The 21,916-nt window shown below is 32.2% G+C and overlaps 2 protein-coding genes across 2 annotated transcripts in view; both read right to left on the bottom strand.

The window, feature by feature from the left end:
• Window positions 1-21,916, bottom strand: part of LOC141843011 (putative ubiquitin-like-specific protease 2A) — a 39,710-nt gene that overhangs the window by 2,656 nt on the left and 15,138 nt on the right. The window contains exons 8-14 of the mRNA XM_074731022.1: window positions 15,838-15,903; window positions 13,320-13,451; window positions 9,544-9,744; window positions 9,416-9,471; window positions 9,253-9,343; window positions 6,473-6,563; window positions 5,624-5,743 (exon numbers count right to left, since the gene is read on the bottom strand). Coding sequence (XP_074587123.1) covers window positions 5,624-5,743; window positions 6,473-6,563; window positions 9,253-9,343; window positions 9,416-9,471; window positions 9,544-9,744; window positions 13,320-13,451; window positions 15,838-15,903 — 757 coding nt within the window. The remainder of the gene's footprint in view (window positions 1-5,623; window positions 5,744-6,472; window positions 6,564-9,252; window positions 9,344-9,415; window positions 9,472-9,543; window positions 9,745-13,319; window positions 13,452-15,837; window positions 15,904-21,916) is intronic.
• On the bottom strand, window positions 2,493-3,839 carry LOC141843009 (uncharacterized). The gene is made up of 2 exons (XM_074731021.1): window positions 3,594-3,839; window positions 2,493-3,491 (listed from the first exon to the last, which is right to left on the bottom strand). Exons 1-2 carry the CDS (start codon window positions 3,807-3,809, stop codon window positions 2,706-2,708), a joined length of 1,002 nt encoding a protein of 333 aa, XP_074587122.1. The 5' UTR covers window positions 3,810-3,839; the 3' UTR covers window positions 2,493-2,705.

Below are 21,916 nucleotides of genomic sequence, written 5' to 3'. Positions count from 1 at the left end.
AAATCAGAGCAAAAACATAAATGCCACATGGATTGAGTTTTTAGCATTTTCTTTATGTAATGCAAATTATTCTTTTAGAATGAGAGGTTGGTGCAATGGTAAAATTGTTGTCGTATGATTGATGGTCATAGATGAGTCACCAAAACAACCTCTTGCCTTCTTTGAGACCCGCACTGCCCTAATGCAATTATTCTTTTCAAAATCATTAATGCATTGATGAGCTATGCTTTAAAGATTTAAGCAAAAGAATAATTTCTTTAGATAAATTCCAATGGCACTATAATATAAAAATTATGTGCATGAGGATTTTAAGCTTTTTTATCATCCAATTAACTATCAATGTGTATTTATTTTGGGACAAAAAATTAAAAGAACATCTTTGTTATTGGAATATATCATCAAAAGAGCAATATTTTTTAATTTATTATTAGCATAGATCCCACCTTAATATATTTTTATTTTCAAAAACATTCTTATTTTTGATACTATTGTAGTAGCTACATGATCATAGTTGTTACTTTACAACATTAACATTTAAAACAATACTAATAATATTATATTATAGTAATTACAATTCATAACGGTTACAATATGGATATCTTCATCTCTAGTCAGTATTATATTGTAGTAGCTATGAATTATAGTTGCTACAATATAAATAATTTATTTCTAATCAATATTGATAAGTATTGTAATGTAATTATAAAATCATAATTGATACAACTTTATAGTTGTAACAATTATGATTCTGTAACTATATAAATAATAATTACGGAATCATAGCTACTATAATTATATAATAGTTATGATCTCATAATTACTAGATATAGGTTGAGGCACAAAATAAGATGTTATTTTGATAAGAAATGAAAAAGCAATGTCTTTCCTACTTTTGTCCTATATTTTTCAATAAATATGTGCATGTCAAGTTGATGGCCAACTATTGGATGACTAATTGTTTTTGGAACAAATTAATAAATTCATAATTGATGCTTGGAACCTAAGCCTTAATATGCTTATGCTTTAAATTAACATTAGTAAATGCATAAAACATGGAGGTGTTGCATATAGTAATTAATTAAAAAAATGATAATCCCAGTAGTCACGGGGTGGTCGGCCCGGTCCCACATTGTTGTTTTTGCAAAGAATTAAATAAAATTTATTCCTATTTTATTATAGATAGCCTTTTGATCTCCTAACATCATGGTAAAGAATTTGCTACCATTAGTAATTTTTTCAAGTGAATATTTGAAAATATTAATCAAACCTTTTACAACATAATTTGTTTTCCTCAACTAGTTCAATATATTTGCAAAAAATATCATCATAAATTATAACCCTACAGTAAGTTCCTTCAATTAGTTAGAAAGAACTTTATTTCTATCCTTGGAATTTACAAGAGCATTAATCAACTGACTAATTGATTTAAATGTTCTAACTTACTATTTACCTTTGTTTTTGTTGAAATGAACGTTCGTCAAAAGCCATCAATGAGACATTCTTGTTGTTCATTGTTGATTTTATCATTTTCTTTCTTATTATCCTGTTTTTAGTTCTTCTTGTGCAACTATCATAATTGTTAAAGATTTAAATGAGAGATAATATCTAATTTATAATTTTACATAATATCATATTTTTAAAATTATCATTAACAATAATAAATAAACAGTAAGAAAAATAAAATTCATTACTCATTCCACACGATCAATAACCATCTACAAAGAGATAACTAATGATAAATAAACACATATTATCATAGTTACCGACTTAATAATTAAAATCAAATAGAAATATATTATTATTAAAAATTTTAATTAATTCAATTAAAAATTATATTAATTAATATTTTATTTTATTAAAAAATTTAATAAGTTTAATTAATTCAAAAAAATTTAATTTATTAAATTTTAATTAAATATTCGTTGAATTCGATTTTAAACTAATTACTCGACCATACAAAACCATAGAAATAAGATTATTATCATTACATTATATGACTCCGTTTAATATGTTAGCATGATATTGCCAAAATAATAATAAAATAATTTTAAAACATTTTTAAGTTTGCTAAACAACTAGGGAAAATGTATTTAAAATAATGGCAATACCCTCAGTATCTTAATTATTTAATTAATTGTAAATTATTCTACATGTAATTTCAACGAAATATTAGTCAGTAACATAACACGTAGTTAAAATTAAAATAATTAATCAAATTTAAATTTTATCAATCACAACTATTTCTATTCATCAACTTAAAAATTTTAAATATAATAAATAGGCACCTTAACAATATTTTTAAGAAAAGTAGCACCAAATAAAAGATCAAGAAAAAAAATACCGGAAACGAAAAGCAATGCGAGACATTTAAGAAAATAATAAACTAAGCATTCGCAAAATGACTACTAGCTAAGAATGATATTAGTTAGTAATAAAGTGTATACGAACGCTATTAATTAACATAATAAAGGTTGTAGAAATTGTTCTTATATTGTCATTAAAATTATGGAGTGGCAACAAATGATCAAATGAGGTACTAATACTTTGGCTTCGAATTATTAGATAAACTAATTTATGTTGAATTGTACTGCAGAAACTTCATCTATTGAACACCAACACTATTCTTGTATGTTACAGAAACATGTACAGGTTGCAACAAAAGCCATACTAGTGATTACCTGTGATGAAAGGGGGGGGTTTAGGGTTTACGGTCGCGAATCATTTTCTCGGCTAAAGCTCCGGGTGCGCATTCTGGTTCCTTCGGGCGGGATCACGACCTTCCTTCTCTTGTATGAAGTTTGGGTTGATCTTTTACCGGTCACTTCGACATCATCCTTGTCGGAGGACTTGTCATCATCAGTGATTATGATACCTTGGGAGGAAGAAACATTTTCATGGCAGTCCATGCACATTTCATGGCTGTTATCGTCGTGTCTCGGGGACTTTGAACTAGTTTCCTGGGGAAACTCACCTTCGTCGGCTACGACCTCGTTGTGGGTGGCGAGTTCAAGGCATTCATCATCTACATCCACTGTGGTAACTTTGGGTAATTCGCAAACGACCTCAAATGGATCTGAGACAATTTCCTGGCTATCTACAATCTGGCAATCTGCTCCAGTGTTCTTCTGTGAATCTTCAAAACACTCGTCTTTCGCTTTATCCATAACAGCTTCCTGAGAATCGGCTACGATACCATCCAGCATTTCTCTGGACGTCGAAGTCGGTGTCTCTGGAACACAACCAAAATCATCCGGAGAAGCCTTCTTATTTTCAGCTTCACTTCTTATATTAGCATTCCCACCGTCGGCATTTGGAGACTCAGGAGCGGAACCGATGTCATCTTTCGCATCCACAAGAACGCAGGGTGCTATAGAAGTTCCGACTGCATTAGGAGAGGTGGAAGAAAGCTGGGTATTGAGGCTTCGATGCAGGGGCCACCAATCATCTTTCCCCGCGTTTAAAGATGATTGCTCACTCCCATCAGCATGTTCCTGTTCAAACAAATATGGAGGAGGTTAATGATAAAATAAAATATGAAGGAATGTTTTAGTCCATAAAATTGCTAAAATTAAAGATCAATTAGATATGAGAACCAGAAGTAACACCATTGTTGGGCACGGAGCAAACAACGGCTTTGGGGAAGTAGAATGCTCGTGAACATGCTCAGGTAAAGGCAGATTACTTTCTGGTGCTGATTCAAGAAATTCTGGAAACAAAAATCCTGCTTCTTTATCACACGGAACGATAGAAGATCTCAAAAGTTTAATTCCATCTCCTCTGTCAGGAGACGATGCCAGCATCCATGGCATCCTTGTCTGGACTAACGGAAAGCAGTTCACCATGTTTCTGCTCCAAGTTATTTCCAGGATACACAGAAGTAGAAGCATTCCCGTTGCAGGATGTGCTAGGGTTAAAGTTATGAGAGGTTTCGCTGAGAAGATCACGTATCAGCTTCCGAATGTGCGAACGCTTTAAAGAAGCCTCAGAAGGCAGAAACCAATCGGCACTGAGCTGCAGGAATCGACACAAGTTAGCTGGGTAGATAGATTCTTTCTCTAAAGTTGCAAATATAGACTTCAAGATATGGATGGTCATCGCAGAAGAAAAAAGGTTAACAAATTGAATAATAATCTTACCGTACATGCTGCCAGTATACGATGCACTGGATATAAAAAATCAGAGGAAAGCGTGACAGATTTACATGCAGATGATCCCTAGTCAGAAACACTTTTTACCAAGGACGGGTAAGAAAAAAGAAAACCAAAAACTACATGGCCTACCTGTCTCAAAATGGTCAGATGCCAGTCAGTTGGGCATAAAAGATACCGGCAAACCAGTATGTGGATCCATGTAACCACGGCATTACTCAAATATAAGAGAAAAGAAGAGGATGGCAAAATGGAAGAGAGCTCGAAGACCACATGAGATTATCTAGGTCAGCTCCAAACGAATTAATGACTTAGCGAAATGAATGAAAAACTAGGAAATATAAAATGTTGAATATTTTTAAAAAACAAAATATTTATGTTTTCTATCATCCTGATGTTTTTCCATCCTAATGTTTATGCCTTCCATCCAAAGGAACTAATGACTTAAGAAATTGATTTTACGGCAATCTACCAGCAAAATAGTTCAACTATGTCCAATGACTTATTGTTAAATAATGGATCCTGCTCAATTGGTTATGAAAGTCAATTCTCAATAGCTAAGAGAAATAAGATTAAATGAGAATACGGCAATACAACAACAACCAAGTCTTGACCACACTAAGTAAGATCATGGATTCTCTTGCACCATTGAACTCGATCCCCTACTATATCTAAATGAATTTTATCATTGTTAATCATTGCTACCCTTCTTTGGTCACCCTTTTCCTCAATTAATATGCATATTTATAATAGTCTTACATCGCCTAACTGGAACATTTATCGATCGCTTAAGTACATGTTCATTCCATTTAAATGCATTTTTGGAGTTTTCCTTTAATTGGTGCAACCCCGACTCTCTCTAATGTACTTATTTCTTATCTTGCAAATCATTGTATTCGCATATCCACCATAATATCATCTCTGTGACTCATCTTTTGCTTGTATGCTCGATTAATAGCCAAATATTTAGTTCAATACTAGGCCTAATTGTTGTTTTGTAAAACTTCTCTTTAAGCTTTAGAGGTATTTTAAGATGACAACGAACAATTGACACCCTCCTCTATTTCAACCATCCTGCTTATATCATATGTAAAACATCTCTATTAACTCCTCCATCCTCTTACAAAAAAGAACGTAAATACTTTAAACTCTTAGCTACAAGTAATTCGTCATATCCAATTTGAGAGGAAAAGGGACACTTGAAATTCCAATGGAACTATTCAAACACAAGTGAATATCTCCTAGGTCTTCAAGAAAGGAGGAATAGTGTACAACCACTTTGATGAGGTTCTCGTATTGGGTTAAAACATAGCTAACAATATAAAATGCATAATGAATTACAAATAAAATGTGTGCTACTTGATTTTTTCCATGAATAATTGTGTGGGCATGAAAATTCAATAACGTAAAAGATAGCAAATCGTCTTTTAAAGTTAGAAGATGGAATTAACATTAGAAAAGAGAAAAGAACTTACAAAATTGGAGAACTTGGTGACCTGGAATGGATCAAAAATTGAAGGAGCCTCTTGCAAAAATAATTCAACATAATGGAGTAGAAAAAGTCCACAATCAAATGAGTTTTCTTGTTGTGGCACCTACAGCACAAGAAACACAGTAAATTACCCCTCATCATATGAAAAGAAAAAAAGATTTCAAAGCCCAGTAATACAAGTATTACATAACAACGTACCTCACAAACAGTGTTTCATAGAGAATAGGAAAAAATGATCATGTTCAAATAACAAAGAAAAGAATTACTGAATCATTTGGGAAATGCAAACTAGATCTCAAATATCGAAAAAAAAATTGTCAAAGACCAAAACAATGGGTCTTTATATACAACTATCATTGCCAATAATTTTTAATACATGTAATAACAAAATGTAAGGATTGTTATTTATCTAATATTTTATGGATTAAAATAAAACAAGGAAATTCGAAGGCCAAATCATCTTTCCAATACAGAAAACATCCGTGTACAAACTCCAATCAACGAAGCAGCCCTAGCAAGGGCCAATTTACACTCAGGAATGATGTTTCTATGAACCTTGCCCAACAAAATTGGAAATTGTATTATCGATGAATACAAGTGGATCCTGTGATGTGACATAGGAAAAGAAGGAAAGAACAAGACCATAGAATCAGTAAAAATATTTCATTCAAACAGTCCGATCAACAAACTAGAAAATGGAGTATTCTAAAGGTGAGTCATGAAGGTATAAGTTAGTGTATCCTTAAAAGAACATGAATAGAAAAATTGATTGCAAAATTGACCCAATTATCTGCTTTTTCTTACATAGTGGTAGAGAAAAAAAAAAACCAACCTCAAGTGAAACAAATCGTAGGTTCAAAAATTTTGAAGAATCATCTTCACTTGCTTCCTCATGCCTTTCCTTCCACTCCTCCCACATGTAACTGTTATTTTCAAAGTGAGAGATATTAGACAACTACAAGTTTGAACAGACAAACAAGTATAATGAGTATCAAACTTAACCCATGTGATAACAGAAATTTTGTCAAGTCAGTATGGGTATAAAAATTAGCATCATAAAGAAACAAGAATGTCAAATCGAGGTCAGTATCTTGAATCATTTTGGTGAATTTTAAATTGAAAATTTGAATTATATCAGATAAAAAAATATAAAATATGATTTAAAAAACAATTCCACATATTCAGAATAATTTTCATATCAAAAAAAGTGCAAATTGAATATAATATTCCATTTAACAGCACAATAGTATAGACAAAGTAAGTTGATTTTAATTCAGAATGTACAAGTTCACTTCATACATCGATGACAATGTATATTGTTTATTTCCTTCCTCAAACTGAAATGAAATAAGCAATAAAAAAATCATCAAATGTTTTTCACATAAAATAATCATCACAGTCGATTGGAAGATGCCATGTTACCCTTTCTCATAAGGTGTAATGATGTGACAAAACTCACTCTTATCAGATCTGACAACCAGATCATGCCACACATATCTTATTATTTTGTGTTTTAATTATTACATATAGTAAGTTTGAGCTAGGGAATATTTTAGGGGTGATTTGTATTTTAAGAGGGAGTAATTAGAATTTGATTTGGATGGAATAGATGGGGTTTGAGCTAGGGTCTAATTCAGATTCAGGTTGGGTTAGATTTGAACTCAAATGATCTAATTGGGGTGAACTTGGGTTGGACCAAGAGGTTGTGGATCCTGTTAGGGTTAAACTTACAGTTAACTGGTTCTATTTAATCCCCTATTCCTTCTCTTCTTATTCATGTGCCAAATTCATCCCAGAGCCCTCTCCTCTTTCTCAATCCCCTTCTTTGTGGATTCCTCTCCCCTCCACATCAATCTCCCAATGCTCGCTTGGGCCTGCAATCTCTTCCAGTGATTCTTAGACTTCCTCAAAATCATTCGTCGAATGATGAATTTTTCCATCCACCCTAAATTTTTGATAAAGTAAACGAGGGAAATCTTTCCACAAAGGAAAACTTTCCTCAATTTTATTTTTCCCGCTTCCAAATAAAAGGGGTAAAAGTGGCTAACCTTTGAGAATAAACCAAATTTAAGTCTATGTTTATTCCCCTCTTAAGGTGTTGTTTCGTACACATCAAGGAAGCTGCTAATGAAAGAAAAAGGTTAAAGGAAAAAAAATCATAGGAAAATAATTACAAAATATTTTCTGACTGAACACTTTTTAGAGAGAAGGAAAGAGGAGAGGAAGTTAAACTTGTAACTTTATTTATTAAAAAAATAAAAAATGATTATAAAATATATTTAAAAATAAATACATATTATATATTAATTTTTAAAAATTTAGATTTGAGTTCCATTTCCTGCAAATGTGAGTTTCCACCCAAATTTTACAGAGGCAACAGAAATATAAGGAAAGATTTCCCTTGCCTTTTTCTTCTCTCTAACATCTACCAAAAGAAACGAAGGAAAAGTATTAAAGGGAAAATCTTTCTACCACTTTATTTCCTTCCATTGTATTAAATGCATATCTATTCCATTGGAAACATTAAATGACCTAGCAATGGAAGCATAGTGTATTAAGATATTACAATATATGAATATCTAACCTAAAACCCCATTGTATGCAGTAAGTGCTTCATGTCCTACCTCTTGGGAGGTGAGCTTCTAAGGTGGGATTATATTTCTATAAGTTTGCATCAAGTGAAATTCTAGGTTCCTGTTTATTTGCGATAGTACTGAATGAACTCACTAATCATATTCAAAATACACTTCCTTGTGTGGTATTTGTCAATAAGACTGTAAATTGATTAAAATTTGAAACTTTAGTTGTGGAAAGAATTTTGAGAAACTAAAATGAATATAAGAATTGTAATTTCAACCAATAGCTAAGATAGATGGATATAAATTTTGTATAAGAATTTAGATATCTTGGATAAATTATTCAACGAAGGGGAATGTTGGTTTTAGATACCATTAATATGATAAGCAATTGATGGTCGAACTAGAAAAAGGCTTCAGAAATCTTATTCGATTGTGTCCCTTAGACTTCAAAAGAAAAATTTTATAAGGTTAGTAGGATCTGTCATACTCTATGAATCAAAACATCAAGTAGTTACGAAGCATCACGTGCAAAAAGATCAATGTAATAGAGATGAAGATGCAAAAAATCGATGTAACCAAAGTTTCAAAATGCATAAGCTAGTGGCATGTAATCACAACTGGCTAGCGCATACATAAGGAGATATAAAACCAACATTGAAATATCAAAATTATTTATATTAAAATCTAATCTATATCACTTAATTAAGTGCTTAACACTTTCAAATTACAAACTACCAAAGAGCATAGGTTAGGGTTCTTATTCAATGTGGTTTAATCTAAATTATAATAAGGCTTTTTTTAATTGCACAGGAAATTACTTATGTATATGCAGCAAGGCGACAATAGATTCAATAGTTAAGAGCTTAATGGATTAGATAGGAAAGTACAAATGGTAGAGGGAGACCAAAGAATTAATAAGTTAATGTAACAAAAAATAATCTAATTGATTTGAATATATTTAGTAGAAGAGGTGAAGAATTTCAAAGATTAGTAAACGGTAACCCTACAAAGTCTAGAATATAGGTATTGATACCTTTGGATAATGTTCTTAAGTCCATTATGACTGCCTTTAATAGAATCCATATGTAGTATACAAGGCACTTTACATGAATGGACTTCACCTCCTGAAAACCAAAATAATACAGGATGATAATATACTCTGCTTAGATTGTATAAATCCAATCAGAAATTCTTACCTTTCAGGTTTGCTACTTCTCCAGGATGGCAAATAATAAGCAAACTCCAGTGCAGACTGCCATAAGTGATATGTGAATCAAAATGTAATGTTAACTTTTTATTATGATAAAATTGTATAAATTCTTACTTAAAATTTACTGGGATGAAAATGTAGTCCTTCTCAAATATGTTAACTTTCCGAGTCCATTTACGAACACGTAAGAAAGCAGCTCTGCCTTCAGAGATACTACCCCGGTCCTTGTCTAGATCTGCTAGCTTGCGGAAGAAAAAACTGTTAAAGAAGTGGAACCTATGTTTTTGATCAGATTGAATCTTGTCTTTCAAGTACCTGAAACAAACAGATCAAATCGCAGTACAAAATAAGGCAGAGATGATGTGGAACAAGAATAAAGATTACACAATCATCAGAGATGCTAATTATGTTTTACATTTGTATAAATTCTATCTCACAAAGGAATGATGATTTTGCCTGTGAGAAAGATAGATGAAATAGCTTTGATTCCCAACGTGGGTGAAAAAATAGGTGAAATGACTAATCATGATGTTAAAGAATTATTACAAAATCAGCATGTATACAGAGCTCTCCTTCACATCAAACCATCACTCAGCATCTCCTCCCTCATGGCTACTACGATTGTTTAAAATCTTGAGTCGTATCAGAGTTTTGATTTATGACCGAAGCGATACAGTTTCAGTACCGTATTGTGTCATGCTAATATGATTTCAGTATTTCTTAAATATAAAATATATTAATTAAAAATAAAATAATCTAAATTTTAAATTTTAAAAATAAATAAAATATAAAATATTTATTTTAAAAAAAGGAATCATGGTGCCTCCATATAATAAATAAATAAATAAATATTTTATTATATATTTTTTTAATTAAAATAAATAAAATATATATATTAAATTAATATGATAGCTTTCATTAAGCTTGTTTAGATTATCATATTATAACTAGAAGTTGATTGAAATTATTAACTTAAGTTTTAATTTTTTTCCTTAAGTTTTTGCATCTTGTGCCCACGCGCGCCCCCACCACGACCCGAGGAGGTCGAGGTCGCAACGGCCTCGTCATGACTCGAGGGTGATATATATATAATATGATAGTTTTATTTTACGTTGGCTAGCAACCTAAAACAATACTCCTTTACCTAGGTTTGGGACCGGCCATGGTAGAAATTTATTCACCAAGGGTGAAGTTTCTCTCAACATGTCAATCTAAAATTAATAGTTGGTACTTCAAAAATAAAATCATGATAAACCAAACATAATGAAGGAAATCTTTTCTTGAGTTATGGATAATGGCTAAATAAAACTCTATGATATATTTCTTTGTAATGGAGTGGATAAGTAAATTTTTAAAAAATAGAGGTAGTAATTATACCAAAATTATGCAAAGCATTTGTTGTTTAGCCAAGTGAATAGAGATTCTCCTTCTTTTGCTTGGAAATTTGAGGTCAATTTTAAACCAATCCCAAGTAGTTTTATATTGGTATTCTCTTCTCTTGTAAGCTTTTAGTTTAAATTCTCTCGGACAAAACTAGTCCAGCTTTGTAACAAATGCAACAAGGCCACAAGATAAAACTTCTCTCTTAAGTGTTGTCATATTCTATTTCATTTCATTCTTATGATTCTTTGTAGATTTGTTTTTTCCAATAATTTCTATAGTAGAAAATTAATACCTTGAGAAAAGGGATTTATTCTTCTTTTCAATCTCACTTGATTTCGTGGATGGTCGATTACTTGTCGGATTGGTGTGATCAAAGGAGGCAGCTGGCGTTGGTGACTACCGTGGGATGACAATAGCCGACAACGAGGTCTTGTGCAAGATACAATGCAGCGAGCAATGAGAGATGCTTGGGCATCTTCTCCAAGGGAAGTGTAGGTCTCAAGTCAAAGGTATAAAGCACTGCTAGTCACAAGAGGAACTAGAGTTGTCTATTAGCACCAGGAGTAGGGAATTGAGAGGTATCATCTTCTATTAAAGGAAGAGTTTTGCTCACTCAGGCGACAAAGCAGGACGCACCACCAATTTTCCTCCAACTGGTCAATTTCTAGAAGTAGAAATTGGTGATCATGTGGATCATGAATAAAGTGGCATCGCATGCAAGCAGAAAAACAAAGGTAAAGATGGCATCGGGTGGCCTTTTATCAAGCAAGGAAGGCAATACAAGTGTGGCTTCTTGTGAGATCAAGAGCAGATTCCAACGAAGTAAATGGTGTGACTAGCGAGTGAGCATGACAAAGGAACAGATGATGAGCAATGTCAAGGAAAGATTTGCATTGCTAATGTACGGGGCTCCAAGTGAGGATGTGGGGAATCGACACCCAACACATTGTAGTCTCTCCCAACGGAAGAGTGAGAGGCCCTATGTTTGTTGAGAGGAGACGAGCGAAGTTTAGCAGCGATGGATGAAGGTGGAAATAACTCAATGATGATGGAAGACGTAGATGAGTGGATGGGCAAAATTATTGAACCCAACAAATGCCTAATTGGTGGTGTAGAGGTGACTATGGCACTGCCTAGGCAATGGCAATGAAATGTTGTAAGCAACAAAGAGTTGCCCGAGCGAGAGCAACAATCGAAGACTGAGACAGCTCACCAAGAAGAATTCAATTATGCTAGTTTTGTTCAAAAAGAGCATGAGCAAAAGAGGGCATAAAGACATCGCAATTGTTGATAGGGTACTTAAATGAAGTAGGGTTCATGAACTCCACCAAATAAGAAGCAATTCAAAACTAATAGGGAGAAGAAATAAGGAATTCAATTTTTATATCAATCGATGTAAAACGAAGCATCTAAGGCAAAACATTAGGTTAATACCAAATTGATGTAGCACAAGCTACTAAAAACACTTGAGACTCACAAAGAAAGAAAAAATAACATAGATTGAAGCATCAAGGATACTAACCCCTCCCCTTCTATAAAGAAGGACAATATAAGACCAATTCTTTATAAAATAATGTCCTACCTTAACTAGAAAAAAAAATCTACCAAACATTTCTAAAAAGTTAAACTTGAAAATTTTAGTACGATTCTTAAAATTAAACAAATTGCATAGATTTAAAATTTTAAAGGAAACCTTAAATTTATCTCTAAATCGCAAATTGATCACCTTCAGTTGAAGGAAGAAGACTTGTACAATTCAGTGCACAACACACTTTATATTACTAACATGATACATTATATAACTAAAAAATCTTAGCCATCTTGGCATACAGTACTCTTGTTTGACAAAATTTGACCAAAATTAAACACGAAACAGATGACCAAATTTATTGGGTGTGACCAATTTATGTTTTGTCGTAAGACCGAGAAACCAGCTAAAATCAGCTGTAAACAATATCTAATAGGTTCAGGAAGGTTATGATAAAATCAACCACTACCGACTTGCTCTTTATTTGTTAAGGACCAAGTAAAAATATTTCAAATGAAACCACGCAACTTGTAAAGGTGAGATTGGCAGAAAATTATAGATAAGTTGTAATCAACACACTACGATTCAACAAGACAAGATGTGAAGGCACAAGAATAAAGGAATAATGAAGGTGATAATTCTGAATCCAGGCAAACATTTCTCTACTAGGATTGACATGTCAACCTACAAAGAGACAAAGAAAAGTGTGTTTCTGTATCAGCAATTGCTATCTAAATATGAATGTATTAGTATCTAAGTGTATGCCATTCTCTAGTGTATGGTTATGCACCATTGAATCCGTAAAAGCATGATGAATTTGAATGATCAATCTGGAGCTATTTTCATGGAAGGTGTGAATACAACTTACCAGATAATAAAGAACATTTTCCACTTCCCACAAAAATAATAGAATAAGTAAGGTTATGAGATGGAATCAAGAGATATCTAATGATTAAGCATAGCAATGATTTGAACTCACTTGATATAGAAGTCAATAATGGTATCATTGATGAAAGTTTCTGGTTGCAGAAGATCAATATCTCTTTTGTTGATACAGACAGCATCAGGATCTCCCTTAGGGTAGACAACATCTTCAAAGGAATCTTCAATTCTGCAAAAATTGGAGTAAGTTCAGGATCTATGACTCAAAAATCAATGAATAAACAAAATGTCTCACTGCTAAAATAAAATAAATGAGACTTGTCTATGTAAAGTCTTCTTCAGCAAATGGCATGAGAAATTTTAAGAGTTCTTTTTGTGTAATCCTACACTCTTTTCTTTAAAAAAAACTAAAGTAAGAATTAGGGAGTACTAAACCAGGTACCATCTAACAGTACCATAAAAGGGTGAGGCAGAGTGCCAAGCCACATCCTAAACCAGTATACCTATAATTTGGTATTGTTTCTGCATGAGCTTTTGTGTAATTTCTTAGTTTCTAATCAAATAGAGTAATAGAAACTATCTAGCCTTTATGTATTTCAGCCAACTAGCACAACAATGGGCCAACAACAACCACATGAGCCCATCAAATGAAAATGCAAAACTCCCATATTGAGATTTAAAATATCATTCTCTTTCTGTCGACATTAATGAAACTAAGGTTTAAAATTTCAAGTCATGCCAAAGTTTTCAGATGCAACAATTCAGTTTTTGTTGTATTTTGCGGATACGGTTGTATTTTTTTCTTTTTAAATATGTATATTAATTTTAAAAAATATTTGTATTAATATTTAATTTTTATACGTGCTCACTATTGATTTTATATTTCAAGTGTTAACTATTGAGTTCATCTTTTGATATACTATCGTGAGATATACTAGTCTATCAGTTTAATTATTAATTAAATAATAGTATAACTGCTAATTATAACAATGAATTAATTGATATAAATAAAAAAATAAATTATAACGCGATAACAACATTTATATTATAACTGTTTTATAATTAAAAAATTGATTATAACAGTGACTAAGTTTCATAACAAACAGTGAATAAGTTGCATAACTATTTAATCATAAATATGGTTTGAAATCTCGTGTCGTATCGAACGAAACAGACGAAATATTTCGTTCCGTCCGTCAACCGACACCGACACACTCGTCACAAGGCCCGCAGCCACGGCGGAGGGGTCGTGCGACCTTGCGCGCAAGGTGTCACAAGACACGAGGGCTGAATTTTTTTTAATTAAAGCTTATGTAAATAAACTAAATCAACTCCTATGATAAGGATGATCTAAATAGGCTTAATTAAATTCTAATAAAATCATCTAATTAACCATATATTTTATTTATTTTAATTTAAAATATAAAATAATAAAATTTTATTTATTTACTACTATTCCATTTTTTCTTTTTTTAAAATTTAAATATTTATGTTAAATATTTTATTTTTAATTAATATATTTTATATATATAAAATACCACCATACACGAAAACCATATCATTCCAGTCATAGACCGAAACTCCAATACGGCTTGAGATTTTAAATCATGATCATAATAGTTATCGATTATAAATTAATTATAAGTGAATAAATTCAATATATCAATTTAATTATAACTGCTATATTACAAAATATAATAATATTTTATTATTTTAACAAATAAAATAAATAAAAATTGTTTCAATTATAATAACAATGATATAATAATTAATTAAATATATAAAAATAATCGCAAGATTTTTCATTGTAGCTTTCTCATCGCAACTCTTCTCCCTTCTCTGTCATCACTCCAGTTCTTCGTCTCCCACACATGATTCAATCAACAATCACCGATGATCACTAGTAATCGTCTCTTCAGACTGCTTATCCCACTCATTTATTACCTGTTGTGAACAGCCACTGCTCTGAAGAAGAATTCTTCCAACACATCTCGTTGTCGCTCGCCACACTTATTGTCTCTCATCGTCACTTGTCATTAATAACCTCTCATCAGCACTCATGCTCATAAACCCATTAACCGGGTAAATTTATCCTAATTCCTGTTCCATATCATTCCAAACAAGGTTTTCTTCATTCGGACCCTTAACATTCAAGTGGAGAGGACACAAACCCAATACATTTAAATGAGGTAAGTTGTAAGCCTCTTCTTCTTCTTCTTCTTCTTCTTCTTCTTCTTCTTCTCCACCTAGGTGCAACCAACACCACCCACACACCTACAACTGTTGTAGCATCCTATCCGAGACCCAAACTCTAGCTCAGAATGAAATATTAACCTTGATTCACATATAGTGTAATATTTCAAGAATCCCAAACCAAAGAAACCAACATACTTTGTTAGCTACTTATGGAAATCAAGAGATATGTGTGTAGAACAAAAACAAAATAAATGAAAGTCTCATGTCAAAATAGTTTCTTCTGTTTAGGGAAGAAAAGGAAGAATCATAACGAAAGCTCATGAAAATATAGGTCGACAATAGTTTTTTGTCTACTCTAATTTCCACATGCATAAGAATATTAGAAAACAACATCAATGCACATAACAAGTAGCACGCACTCTGTGAACTTGTCCCTAGAAAATAATGCATCGGGACCCACAGAAACATCTTCCCATATCATGTCTCTGAAAGTAAAAGAAGATTAATAAGAAGAGATTCATAATAAGGAAACATATTCATGAAAGTTAATTTAGAGAGCATTAGGCAATCGTAAAGTTAAAACATATAAGACATGGCAAATCAGTCATTGACTCTTCTATACTCAGCATCAGGAATGAATTAGTGCATGCGTGCAAAAACATTAGTTGGCTCATGTTAAAGACCATAACAAGTGAATGAAGTCACAGGAATAATTGAGGCAACATATTTAGCAGACCAGCAGACCAGAGACCCAGAGGCAACATTTCTTCACTATTTCAAAAATATCTATTATAACTATTTATGGTGCATTTTCCAACACAACCGACAATAATTGGCTCAAAAGCATTAGTTGAATATTAAAGCAATGATTCAGCCATCATTCAAGAAAGCAGCTCATGAACAAGCATACAATTTGTTCTCATTCACAATTAGACTGGATATGCACTCAGATGAGTGATCATACCAGTCATATAGTATCCAAATTGTGATGATGATAACATTCAAACGTTAAAAGATATGCACGCCAGTTTAGTTTTTAAACCGCATTGTTTCAACAATGGAATCCAATTTGCTTGGTCTAATATAACTAATATATGTTGAACTAAACTATTTTTGACGGCTGCTTATATTGGCAAAAAAGTTAGCCACAGCTTGAGTTATTATTTCCATGAATATAATTACATTCATATTCTTTATAACTAGTGTATAATATGTATCTCAATGTTCATATATACATACGAAGTAACACAACAACAAGATGCATATAATCTTTTTTTTCTCTAAACCTTGAATTCAAACATGTCATCAGCTACCGTTAGCTATGGCAACATCATACATTACTGAAAATTAAGTTCATATGCAACTCAATATTCACATATACATATAAAGTAACATGACAACAAGCTGAATATGGTTTTTTTTAACCTATAATTCAAACATGTCATTGGCTACATTGGTCTATAGCAATACATCATACATAACTGAAAATTAAGTTCTTCAAGGAGGAGACAAATTGCAGCATGATTTATAAGTTATGATACAATAATACTTGCTCAACATATTAATGAATTTCATAAGAAACAGGAATGAGATATGATAAAATAACTAGGCGTCTGTTAAGTTTGGGAAAACTGAAACTAACCAATTGCATCAAAGACAACCATCATATTGGTATATATAAATTCATCATAAAACACTGATTGAGAGGTACCAATGTGGGACAAAACCCACTACACCTAATACCTCTATTACTTTTAACAGTCCTTGAGCTTGAGCATATAACAGATGCTACATTCTGAGACTGGTAATAGGGAGCAAACTATTATAATCAGAAGCTTTAGTGCAGAACTGGCACATTTAAGTGCTGACATAATGATTTTGAGGTCAATTTTAAATATAATTTGTTGCTAACTATTTATATGGAATTGAACGTTGGCTATGAATCAAGTATACGAACAAAAGATGAGAGTCGTAGTGATGAAAATATTAAGGTAGATGTGCAGACATATGAGGATAGATAGGATAAGAAATGAGAACACTAGAAAGAGTGGAGTTACGCCTATTGGGGGGAAACTCTAAAAGACACGTTTAAGATAATATGGATATGTACTTAGGTGACCAATAAATATCTCAATTAGGCGATGTAAATATAGATGATGAAATAGTAAGAGATTAAGTCCAATGACGTAGAAGGATCCATATAGCCGACCTACTTTGTGAGATAAAGACTTGGTTGTCGTTGTTGACTATTTAATAATTGAACTAGATGAGATTTGATTCAACTTCACTTTGGATTATGGAGCCTCAAACTGTTACTACAAAATTTTCTCAATTGAGCATCAACTTAATGCTGGTTATTTGAAACTTTTGTCTTCTTCAACGCTGACTAGGAATTGCTTCTCTAGTGAAGCTGTTATATTCAAAAAAAAATTAAGGTCACAATATTAGAAAATGATTCTATTCATGATCTATTAAACAAAGCATGAGTAGTTGAGGATAATTTAAACAAGTTGTTTGATTTGTGTTCAGGGATTGATTTCCCATATAATAAAAAATTTGGATTCAAGCCTAATTAACTTTCAGTTTTGTAGTTGGGTGTGGAGCGCATTCACATTCAATGGGGTTAAAAATTTAGACTCAAGTTCGAGATAAGCTGTTGAGCTACACATGAACCAAACTAATTGTGGGATAAATAAGGTCAACGTGCAATTGGATTTTAGAGTTAGTTAGGTCTAACACATGGGTCTTGTCATTAGGAGTAATGGCGGTTAAATGGAGCTCAATTTGGACTCAATTCAGGAGGAGTTATGGCTGAACTGGGTTGATGACTTGGGTCTAGTTTAGTAGAGGTTCATTAGGCTTAGGGTTTCATTTGCCTTTCCTTTTATAGCTCTTCCCTCTTGATCACATGTGCTAAAACCCTTTAGTCACAACCTAGATTCATGTTTTCGTCTTCCAATCACTTCTCTCTGTCCTGCAGATGTTGTCGCCACCACCCAACTCCCTACTCCTGCTTCGCTATCTCATGTTATTCGGCCAACCGAGAACACTGCCTTAGCCAAACCAAACGCCACCACTTCTTTGATTCCTCCTTACAACGTGCAACCTAGTTGTTGGCCTTGGCAACTCAAGCACCCCTTGCTCACATCCTCATCCCTCTGCAAAAGACCTAGTTTTGCCTCTACTTTATTGACCATGGTCAATAGCCCTTGGCACTATTGCAAGCAACCCAATTAGTCTCCTTGATCAACCCTTTGAGCATTGGTTCACAATCAATTTGAGTGGTGGCTCCACCTTGAGAGACAAGGGAAGCATTGATACGTGTGAGGCAATTTTCCCTCAATCACCACAATGTTAATTGTCATTAATTGGCTTTGAGCATTCACTTCAAAATGTTTGATATCGACGACCTTTAGCATTGAGTAGCAGCAACTCATCTTTCATAAGCTTTGGATTGAAGTTGGGCATTCTCTCGTCAAGGAACAAACTTGTTTTTTTATCTCTTCAGGCAGCTAGTTCTACTATCTTGTAGCGAACTTCTCCTAGTTGCAAAAAGTCGACATGTGATCTCTAGGTGAGTTCCCTTTGTGGTTAATTTGCATTGTATAGAATTTTGTCTATGGAAGTAAATAATTCATGTTATATCTATGAGTTAGTTTGACCTGGTGTAGGTGATCAAAATAAGTGTGAACAAGTGTTGGCTTTTTCTATTCTTGATATTTTGGCATGAGGTAAGATCATTAACTACAAGTTTCCCTAATATTGTGGAATCTTAATCAATATTAATTTTTTCAATTTACATGATATAGCTTGAGGCGTAATTATGTTTAAGAGTGCATTGAGTGGAAATGCAAGTGTCATATTAGAGGTTCTTCATTTCAAATGGATGTTTTATGTTTGTTTCCCCTAAACTACATTGTGTATGACTAAAATTGGTGCAAATAGATATGTGAATAAATATGAAATAGTTTAAGGGGAAAAGAAGGAAATGTTTTTATTTATTCTTTTGATTTTTTTGTTTGTTGCTTGCTCTTTATATTGGTTGCCCTTAATCGATACTGAGATTGTTCATCCATTTTTGCTTGTTCTCGTGACATTTAGTGATGACAATAATTAACAAAAAGATCAGCTAAGGACGTCCCTTAAAAGATCTTAAACTACCATAAAAAATTACCTATTACTTATTTAGCCTTGGCTATATGCTAAAAAGTGGCATTGGGTCCGTTTATACGTTGCATAGACTTCGGTCTTTCTTTATAAGATACATTTAGGTTGATTGTAGGTTGTTCACCTTTCTATATGAGGTACATGTTTTAATGGGTAAATTCCAAGTTGTTCACCCTCTATATATTTAAATGATGCATTCCGTACTGAGTGGATCACAAGTTGTTTACCTCCATGTAAGGTGCATCCTTGTAGGTGGATTGTAGGTCGTTCACTATATATATAATTTATTTCATACTAGGTAGATTATGAGTTGTTCATTCTGTACATATAGTATATTCATTATTGAATGGATTGTGGGTTCTCCATCTCTATAATATATATATTGATTTCTAGATAAAATAAGGAAAATTTTGTAAGATCACAAAAAAAAATCATTAAAAAAACAATGTAACGACCTAAGAGAAATTAAAGAGCAAATTGTGAGAAAGATTAATGAATTTAAAATTGTAGGAAAGAAATAACGATGACAACTTTGAATATTAGTACTCTTTGGATTATTTTATAAAATATATAATCATGCAATTTTTCTTATCTACCAAGATTGTTCTATGGTACTTGTGGCATCCCTTTAGTTATGGATTTAGTGGTATGCATTTAGTTTATATATGTTATATTTTGCTCTAACTTTATTCTACTTTACATGTAGTAAACATAGTTAGTCTCACGGCGGGCTTAGCTAGTACAAGCCAAGACAAAAACCTCATCAGGAGCTATTGCCCCCATAACTTTCTAATTTTTTACTACGTCCAAAATTTTCCAAATTTTTATTTGACTCGAATTTTCACTTTCCCCACACAAATTGTAATCTTTGATTACAACCACAAAATCTAAAAATGCCATTTTTCATTCTGGAACATTCATTTTTCCTTCAAAAGTTTAAAATTTTCCATTTCACCACCCCAAACTAAAAAGAATAGTTACTCTAAAAAAATTTTAATTTGTCATTTCCCCCTTAGAAATTTGATGAAGTATGTTTCATCTTCCTTTTTGTAAAATTGATCTCACATGCTTAATACCATTAGGTTATGAAATCCATCAATGAAAAATAGGGACTGAAGTCAGATTTTTCACTTAGAATATTCTTTTTTTAAAAATCCCTCAAAATTTTAAAACCATCAAAATGCACCATAAAGTTTACAAACTCTTTCTAAAAAGTACTAACATTGTTACTTATTTTGATGGAAAAATGACAGAAAGAATTCATGTTATCATATAGATAAATTACTAATAGTAATGAACTAATGACCATAGGGTGAAGCAATAAGAAGTAAGAACCAAGTTAAATTTATCTTTATCAATAAAGAAAATTTTACTTTGACTCTCAATGTTTTCCAATATTCATTTCGCCCCTAACATTTGATAAATTGCACTAACTCCTAACCTTTTGCTACAATTTTAACTGACTAAACTTAACAATGGTAGGTCCAAGTAGCAATCGACAAAAAAAAAGGATATAAAAATTTGCTTTGCCCCAATAATTACTTGCTTTTATAAAAATACCCTCATCCTCGATATTTAAAAATTATCAAAATGCCTCAAGCTATTATTAGCATTTCTAACCCTCAACTAGTGACACCATTACTTGGCAAGAAAATGACATGACATACCTATCAAAGGTTTAAAATTTAAAGTCGTGCCGGAGTTTCGATTATGACCGAAACAACACCGGAACGATATAATTTCGGTACCATATTATGTTATGTGATACGATTTCAATACTTTTGAAATATAAAATATATAATTAAAAAAATATTTTTATTAATATTTAATTGCTATAGATACTTACTATTGAGCAAAATTTGATATTATCTCATAAAACGTTTGATAATCATTGAGTAAAAATTAATTTAAGGTTACTGAAGCTCACCAAGTAAACATGGCATATTTAAGTAGGTTTAAACTAGATTTAATTTGAATTTATTTTGAGTAGTTCAAAATTAAACTAAATTTATATATATAATATTTTAATTTATTAATAGTAGCATATTTTATAAGATTAGAAATTATATTTATTTAAATTTTTTTCTAATAATATGTATCTTTCCTCCTTAAAAAGGCTTTTTCTCCCTGTTTACCTCTCATGGATGAATGAATTAACCAACAATAGACGGATGGAGGAAAATAAATTATATTTTTTCCTTTCAGAGGGAAAAGAAATTAAGAGACAAAAAAGAAATATCTACAAAAAATAAAAACAAGGGTATATATATATATATATATATATATATATATATATCGGCGACCCGCCGCGAGGCCTCTGCGACCTCACAG

Source organism: Curcuma longa, chromosome 12 (genome assembly GCF_044706935.1).
Source record: "Curcuma longa cultivar G26 ecotype Majalengka, Jawa Barat chromosome 12, ITB_CL_G26_1.1, whole genome shotgun sequence".
Lineage (NCBI taxonomy): Eukaryota > Viridiplantae > Streptophyta > Magnoliopsida > Zingiberales > Zingiberaceae > Curcuma > Curcuma longa.
Note: the sequence above shows the minus strand (reverse complement) of the source record. Positions and strands in the feature narration are given on the sequence as shown.

Bases quoted from the DNA above. Each gene is read 5' to 3' on its own strand.
- LOC141843009 (XM_074731021.1), bottom strand. From the start codon at position 3,809: ATGCCATGGATGCTGGCATCGTCTCCTGACAGAGGAGATGGAATTAAA. The intron at 3,492-3,593 runs GTTCTCATATCT...TTGTTTGAACAG, and splicing joins CAACAATGGTGTTACTTCTG to GAACATGCTGATGGGAGTGA.